General features: G+C 37.7%; 1 protein-coding gene across 5 annotated transcripts in view; it reads left to right on the top strand.

The window, feature by feature from the left end:
- arid1b (AT-rich interactive domain 1B) overlaps positions 1 to 8,818 on the top strand; it is a 95,143-nt gene that overhangs the window by 5,498 nt on the left and 80,827 nt on the right. For 4 of the 5 annotated variants that reach the window (XM_016562562.1, XM_016562563.1, XM_016562561.1 and 1 more), the window contains exon 2: positions 193 to 384. In XM_016562562.1, the coding sequence (XP_016418048.1) occupies positions 193 to 384 (192 nt within the window). The remainder of the gene's footprint in view (positions 1 to 192; positions 385 to 8,818) is intronic. The other variant, XM_016562560.1, reaches the window with a different exon arrangement.

Below are 8,818 nucleotides of genomic sequence, written 5' to 3'. Positions count from 1 at the left end.
CACCCATATCAGTCGATGGCACGTTTCCCTGAATCTCTTCATTTACTGAACCGCTCAACCTTATGATTGCTATTTGTATTCCAGTCTGCTCAGGCATAATAGTCGTATAAATATGTTCACACACAGACTGCCATACGTTGGAAATCATCGCTATTGCTGTTCTTTATGCTAATATGTTGATACTCCTCTCAACAGGTGGCACCTATGGACCCTATGGCCATGAAGCGTTCTCAGATGTATGGGATGGGCAACAGTCCCTACTCTCAGCCGGGCGGAACATATCCAGGGCAGCCATACGGATCACCCACTCCTCACCGATACCCAATGGGAATGCAGGGGCGTGGCCAAGTGGGCATGGGAGGGATGCAGTACCCTCAGCAACAGGTAGAGCTAATCATTTTCAGTGTTGCGGAAAAAGTCCCCTTCAAATGGAAGTGTCACATGCAACTTTGATTTCCATGTGAAAACTTTACAGATACCATCATGGAAAGGCAATTTTACATGGTTGATAGCAGGAAAGCAGCAAATTTTTGGTTTTTAGCCAGGCACCACCCTCGTAATGTCATGTGCTTGACGCTTCAGTCTGTAGAGCTCAGTGCATTGGGAAATGTTAAAACGAATCATGTGAAAGATTCTTTGTTATATTTTTTAAATGCACAATAAATCACTTATAACCAGGCTTGTGCTAAATTCTACTGAATGTGCCACAGATTTCACAGAATTCACATACATCTACAATTCTAATGTGCCCCTTGGATGTTCGTTTATTAAAGACCCCATAAAAACTGCTTGATGGACACAGTTCTCAGTCCTGTGTTGACAGATTTTCTATTGAAACAGGAAGTCAGGGGTAATATTAATTTACATCACGTTTCGACATTAATTTATGTCACATTCTTTAACCTATGATTTGTTATTTCTAGGCAGAGGCGTTTAATATTAGTGGGAGGCATATTCTTATAGATAGCAACAGCCAGGTTCCAGAAGTAGAAATTCTAGGGATGCACCGAAATGAAAATTCTTGGCCGAAGCCGAACAAAATGAAACACTGGGCCAAAGGCCGAATACTGAACATGGTTTTTCGCGTTTTTCCCCCCATGTATTTTGCAAATTTTTGTCACCATTGCATAAATTAACACTGAACATTTTTTAACATTCTAGCAGACATTAGCACAATTTAACTTAAAATTAATAAGTTAGTAAAAAAAAAATATATATATATGTATATATATATTTATTTATTGGTAATTTTTGAGACCCCCTTCTTGAATCAGGCATGTATTTCTTGCTGTACAAATAAATGCAACCTTGCTGAGCAGAAGAGAATTCTTTTAAAACATTAGAAAATATTTCAGATCCCACTTGGGAAGATGTTTGTTGCACGTATCACATTGTCACATCCATGCCTTGTAAAAATTCATAAAAATGTTACTGAGCAGCTGACGAGTAACGCTGTTTCAGCATAGATTTTCCTCGCGCTTTGGACTTTGAACCCTGGCGCCGCGAGCTCGCGCAGTGCTGTTTATAAACATGCCGTTTGTGCGTGTATTAGAAAACATGACGTTCTGCAGTTTTTAATTTAATTGTTTAAGGCCATTTCGCGATTTCAATCATCATACAGTTAACATACTTCCTCTTCTCATCGGAGACGTGAGATGCAGCACTAAGCAGTCTCTCGCTGTCAGTGCTTGTAATGATTTTTGCATCTTTCTCTGACAATTTTAAATGCTTCCACACTGCCGACATGTTTGCTGCATTAGTGCGTGTCTCTGTTTGATTGCGTCACGTCATTGTTTGGTACAATTTATTCAGTCTTTTCGCTTATTCGGCTAAACACCAAAAGAGCTTATTTTGCTATTTTCGGCCGAACAATTTCGGTTTGCGAACATTTGGTGCATCCCTAAGAAATTCCATTAATTTTTTCCATAGGGAATAGATTTTTAAACTACAACAAATCTTTAAAGACAGACCTACTGTGAGCTGCAAATTTTTAATTGATAGTTGTTGAAGCCATCAGATTTCATTATTGCGGAGTGTTTTCTTGCTTTATAAAATGGTTACTACATACATAACACAAATATTAAAGACACAAATATCCAATAGAACAATTTATTAAACAAATTCATGATTCCAATAATATAGGTCTAGTCCCTGATATGTAAGGTCCTCGAGTCGGGATTCGAATTCGGGACGCCCGTAGCGCAACGGCCCACAAGGCTATCAGCGCTGAATAAAACCCATCATTTTCAAAAAAATTCCCACCAATCAGAGAATCAAAACAAGAAAATCACACCAAATTAACTGCTTAGTGCCTGCCTACTCCCTTGAAGAACTGTGAATGACTTTATAGTCAGTTTCCCTTTGCTCTCAAACTGCTTAAATATTTGTCTATATATGCATATTTGTAAAATATGTTTCTTCTATATATACAATAAACATGCTTTGAGCAGTTTTATATTTATTTACTTTTTAGGCCAATTCAATTGTCATTTGTAGTGCTTCATGGGATTGTTTTTGTTTCCTACATTAAAGCCATTTAAATACACAGCCTTATACCTTATACTGATTTTAAACGTTTTTGCTTCAAATCAAAGTTGGTGATGTTGTGATTCACCGTGTGGTTGGTGGGTTGGCTTATAACTCTTTAACAAAGACTTGCAAAAATCCCTATGGGAAAAATGAATCGGAAAAATACTTCTGGAAAAAGGGCTGCTGAAAAAGTGGACTCTATTCTAGACAGCATTTAATTGGACAAAAAATGGATATATTCATGAGTACAAGATGAGTCATCAGTTTTCATTTCATGGTTTGATATCATGGGAGCTTTAAAGAAATCTGAATTTGCTTTCAGATACCAAAAAATGTTATGCTCCCAGCTCCATTGAACACATCTCCACACTTTTAAATCTATTTTGCAGAATTCCACACATTTTCCTCACATATTCGGCACAAAAAAAATGTGCGTGGGCCTAGTTATGTTACTTGTCTGATGGAAGTGCTCACTTTTTACCATGCCAGAATGTTTTTACCTACCCCAGCTGGCTGCCACACGGGGGACTATCCTGCTACGATATCTACTTTCTAAGCACATCTACCTTAGACTATCAGAATTAGCAACACTGACTCATAGCTCTCAAACAGAGATAGCAGCGGTGCTCTTCATGCTGTTGAGTCCACAGGAAACTGAAGTGTCCCACAGGCCGGCGGTCTGAACAGTGACAGCCCGAGGGGGAACACAGAGTGTGGTGCAGAAGGAACGACTCTGTTGTGCCTGTCAGCGTGGAGCGACAGTACTCCCAGTGTACCAGAGATGTTGACAGTCTAATGCGCCGCATGTCTGTCAGAAGAGCTTGGCAGGCAGTCTGGTTGGGCTGGGCCGTCCTATTCTGGGTACAGACTGCCCTACTAAATTTAAACTCGAAAGCTGGACTGTGTTAAGTTCAGTGCCACTGCCTCTGAAATAAAATTTCTGCTGATGTAACCAAGGCTGCATGGGTAGGACAAAAGAAAATTAAGCCGGTAGTACTGTAACCAAACATGTTTCACTTTCTAAAATTCAATGCGAGTGCAGTTTCAGTATTGTCTTTAATCTTACCTACACTGTTATTGGATAATGTCCTGGCAGAAAATTACCAGTATGTTTTCCTTCAACCCTAAAACACAATACAAAGCTATACGTTAATTCAAAATACAAGTATTACATAGTGAAAAATCCTTCATATTAACATAGCATATTGGACTGAGTGTAGCTTCTGTGTATCTTCGACAAAATATGAAAGCTTAGGCTAGAAACATACTTTATGTAAACGCAGATGTGAATGATTGGCCAGCTGCTGAATCTATAATGACATGCCAAAAGAATTCATCTTTAAGATTGCAGTCAGATACAAATGTACTGAGATAAAAGGACTGGAAACCTCAAAGTAAATCAAAGCAATACATTTTTTATTTATTTTTATAGTCTACACAGGCTGCATTCATAAATTTATAGCACAACCAGCGTAGTCCGTTTTATGTACAAATGGCTGTAAAAGGTGATTGTTTTAATAATTTGGTTGAAATGACTTGCAAACCATTTGAATGAATTTACCTTTGTTTGTGTGTGTGAATTTTTGCAGTTGAAATCTAGTCATTTCTCTAGAATCCACACAATCTGGATTCAGTTTTTGTGAGGTCAGGAGATTTTTAAATGCAGATTTCACAAAAAGTTGGTCACAGATTTTTGCTAATCAGTATTATTTAAATGAAAAATTGTGCTATGATTTACGTAGCTAGTTGTTAAAATGTTGGCAGTTTAACTACTGTGCTAGCTGAGCAACTACCAATGAGATAAATGGGATTGCTAACAGCTCCAGCTATTGTAGACCTCCTTGTTCTGACACATTTTGGAAAACAGCGACGCGTGAAATCGAGTCTGCGTGGCTGGAAGTGTTTGGGTTCACATACTTGAGTGTGTTTTGGACCTTAGAAACACAAACTGCTATTTCAGCTATCAGCCACTTTCTTTTCATTACCTCCAGATCCATTACACTGATCTTTGGTCAGCTATACTGACACGAGATCAGCAGGACAGCAGTCGTGTGCAGTTTCCTCCTGTGATTGCCCCTGGGTACGGACGTGACCTTTTTAGAAAGAAAGATCAGAATCAGCAATCTCCTTCTGGCACGGTGGAATGTAGGAGAGGCACTAATCAAGAAAGACATCACCGAATGCGGCCAGCACATAATGAGATCATTACAGGAGAGAGTTTTGGGGTAATCTCTAACCTGAAGGGGTGTGCGGTGCATTTCTGCAGCTGTTAGTTGTCGCCAATCTCAGTCGAGAGGGACCCTATAATGACTTTTATCTACCAGGAGACCTTAGATGACCAGAGGATTTTTTTTTACAACCCTACCTGAAATTGGATGTTTCATCTGGTCTGATACCAAGGGAATCCTGCTGTGTTATTTCTATTGATCTTCTGGCTACTTCTGTTTTGGTCACATAACATTTTTACAAAAAAATAGAAGAAGACAAAGCTTAAAACCCAGGGGAAAGTGTATGTTTATTTGTTTGTTTGTTTGTTTAGACTAGTTATGTGTTAGCATTTAGTTAATAACTTTTGTGCACGAATTACATGAGTTTCTGATTCTGTTACCACTTGTGAATAATGTCCCTTTACGTTTCTGATCCAGCTACATGCTCTAATGCATTAATACTGTCGGAAAGATATTTTCTGTGGCCACGAAAATATCCTTTCTTAGAGTTGATATGAACTTACACTGAATGTTCGCTGGACGAACAGATTAGTTGATGACAATTTAATTCGGCTACAGTTACTACTGGCAGCTGATATAAATAATTGTAATTAATCATAATTAATTGTAATTATTTATATACCTTTCCCTTTTGAGCTAATTTGCTACATATACATACATCATTTATTAGGCTGAAAGTTATTTTCAGCATTTTTTAAAACCTTTTCAACTTTTGTCAAAAACTGTACTATTTGAACTGTAGAGTTGTTTTAATAGTAGTTTTAACAGCCATTTTAGTACGTTACTATGAACAGTAGAATGTTGCTGCATAAACAACATGCAGTTCTATTCTAAAATCTGAATTTTCCAAAACTATTTCAACTGCTGATTCCAATAAATTTTTAGAAGAAACAATTTGCTTCTGAAATGTTTTTTTTTTTTTGCAAGTCAAGAGTTTGCAGGTATGGTGTATTTACTATCTTAAAGGTAGGGTAGGCTATTTCGGAGAGGCTAGCAATAGCAAGCTAGCTCTGAAAGCATAAGCTTCCACCCTCCCTGCAAATCACTCTCCAAAGCCACGCCTCCTTCAAAACACATGAATGCGCAGAGGCTAACCAGTGACACAGTGAGAAACAGCGTTGGTGGAGGGTTGAATGCAATGCTGTCAGATTGCCTCATGCCTCATTCATTGGTGAGAAAACATTACAGTACAAAGCGCATAATATTACATTAATGAACATTCTCGCTCAGTCCAAAAATAGTGTAATGGAGTGCGCTGGTGACGTATCATGTCTGCGTGAACATGGTGCTCAGAGGTATGCAAATACATACGTTGACAGGCAGGTAACAGCCTATCGTAGCCCTCAGACTGAGTGATATGATTGGACGAACATTTTATGGTCCCACGTCTTCCAAAGACGATATAAATACATTTAGACCACTTAATTTAGTGATTGCTATCAGGATGTGAAGAGACTTTCAACCAGCATAACAAATAATGTGTTTGAGCCAAATCACCTACCCTTTTTTAAAAGGTGCATTCAGTAGTTCTCTTGTTAGCATTAGCATCACTGCTAGTGCGGATACCACAGTGTTGTTAAATACTGTACATCCTTTTATGTAAATTACACTGATATTACAAAGTTTTAGATTAGTGCTCTACTCAATAATTTATTCCCTTACCTATCTATCAAAACAGTAGCCACTTGGGTATCGCTAGTCAGTGTTTTCTCCATTATCTATTTTTTCTACCTTGTGTATGTCGTACCAGTGTTTAAGCTTGTTTTTTGTCTTTGTCTGTATTCAGACCTTTTCTTCTTCTTCAGCCATACAGCTACTGGTTCTCCTGTTGTTTCTGCTGATGAAGAACAATAAAAAGTTAATATTGTCTATTGTCTAATTTTCGTTCTTCACATCACCAAACAACACTAGTGTATCTACAGAGGTGACAATAAATGAGCGCTAATGACGATCTCTCCAATGTCACATCATTTCAGCAAGGCCAAATGCATTGAGGGAGTGACCTAAACCATATATAATTAAAACACTTTTTATTGACTGTTATAAGTACTGTATCGATCTCATGTGAGTGTACACCAAAAGCACAATTTCACTATTTCTTAAAGCATGAAACTTTTTAAATTAGCACATTAACTACTGAATGCACCTTTAAAGGTGAATTTCTTCTCCACTAGCTGCATCAAACAAATTTGCCCCTGCATTTTACCTCTGTGTTTGCTCTTTGATGGCGTTAGGTGTGTTTAATGAGCGTGTGTGAGCTCAGGTGGATGCGGATCAGGTGTGTGGCAGGGGGCCGCAGGTCCTGACAGGTGTTTTGAAGGTTCTGTAAGAGGACAGGTCCTATCACAACACAATCAGCAGAAGCCATCAACCCCCCCGAGGCACCGCCGCTGACCATCTGACCGCCTCTCACCTGTACTGCTGTCCACGCTACTGAAAAGAACAATACATGGCAGAGAAATGGATTAAATGTGCCGTTTGAGATTGGACACAATCTCTTTGTGGGATTTTGAAGCAATTGAGCGCTGTCCTCTTAAATCCCTTTTTGTTATTTCAGTGATGGAGAGACTGGAAATGCACGGCAGTTATCCTTTTACATTCCCCTCAAATGCTCTACAGACAGTTACAAATCCAGAAGAAAGGGGTCAGAATATTTACAGTGTATTAGTTAGGCCTACATTGCAAAAAAAACCAACATTTTTCTTAGTCAGTTTCTTAGTCTTGTTTAGATTTTCCTACAAATTAAAGCACAAATAATTTACTGGATAAATCTCAATCTATCAATAGTGTGTGTGTGTGTGTGTGTGTGTGTGTGTATATATATATATATATATATACAGTATATATTCCTGTGATGGCAGTGTCACATGATCCTTCAGAAATAATTTTAATATGCTGATATTCTGATTTCTTATTATCCTATTTAAAAAGATACAAAAAACAGTAATATTGTGAAATATTATTACAAGTAAAAAGCAAAAAAAAAATAACTGTTTGTTATATGTTGAGAACGGTTGTGGTGCTTAATTTTTTTGTCAAAGCCATGATACAGTTTTTTTCAGGATTCTTTGAATGAAAAAAAAGAGACTTTGTTTGAAATAGAAATCTTTTGTAGTGTTATAAATGTTCTTACTACTACTTTTAATCATTTATTAAAAAAATCTTACCACAAATGTTTGAATGACAGTGCATCTCGGTTTCCACAAAAATATTATGCTCAACTGTTCTCAACATATATTTCACATTTCAACATGATATATTAAAATATAAAACAGATCCTTTAAATTGTAGTAATATTGATTGATACAGATTACAATACTATACAAAATTACTGTTTTTACTGTATTTATGATAAAAAAAATGCAGCCTTGGTGATGATAAGAGACTATTCTCTTAATATTTATATATATATATATATATATATATACACACACTAGGGGGGTAACGGTACACATATTCGTACCGTACGGTTCACAGGGCAAATTCCAAATGGAAATGATCATCCCTATGCCTTTGAAGGGCTTAGCCCTTGGAGTGGGGACTTTGGAGTGAGCAGGGCACGTGCGTGCCATTATGTAGTCGTTTGGAATGCACTTGGCAAAGGGAGCGACGTAATTTCCTCATTATCTTCAGCTGGGATGTTCCCGTGACAACGCAGCACGGTGTCTGTCAGCTGATTCGCTGGTGTACACCCGCATAAAAAATATACATTTTATATTTTAAAAAGTTTTATATTTATATTAGTTTTCATATATAATATAGCATATTTTAAAAACTTTTTAAAATATAAAATGTATGTTTATTTGCAACAGTTATACTAACAACAATAAAAAGACATATATGCCAGTAAAACAGCGACATTTGCTGATGGACACTGTGCTGCGTTGTCACGGGAACATCCCAGCTGAAGTTAATGAGGAAATTACGTCGCTCCCTTTGCCAAGTGCATTCCAAACGACTACATAATGGCACGCACGTGCCCTGCTCACTCCAAAGTCCCCACTCCAAGGGGACAGGAATGATCACTTCCATTTGGAATTTGCCCCGTGAACCGTACGGTA

This window comes from Sinocyclocheilus rhinocerous, unplaced genomic scaffold (assembly GCF_001515625.1).
Source record: "Sinocyclocheilus rhinocerous isolate Xijiao unplaced genomic scaffold, SAMN03320098_v1.1 scaffold769, whole genome shotgun sequence".
Classification (NCBI taxonomy): domain Eukaryota; kingdom Metazoa; phylum Chordata; class Actinopteri; order Cypriniformes; family Cyprinidae; genus Sinocyclocheilus; species Sinocyclocheilus rhinocerous.
The sequence above is the reverse complement of the archived record's forward strand: the minus strand, read 5'-3'. Positions and strand labels throughout refer to the sequence as shown.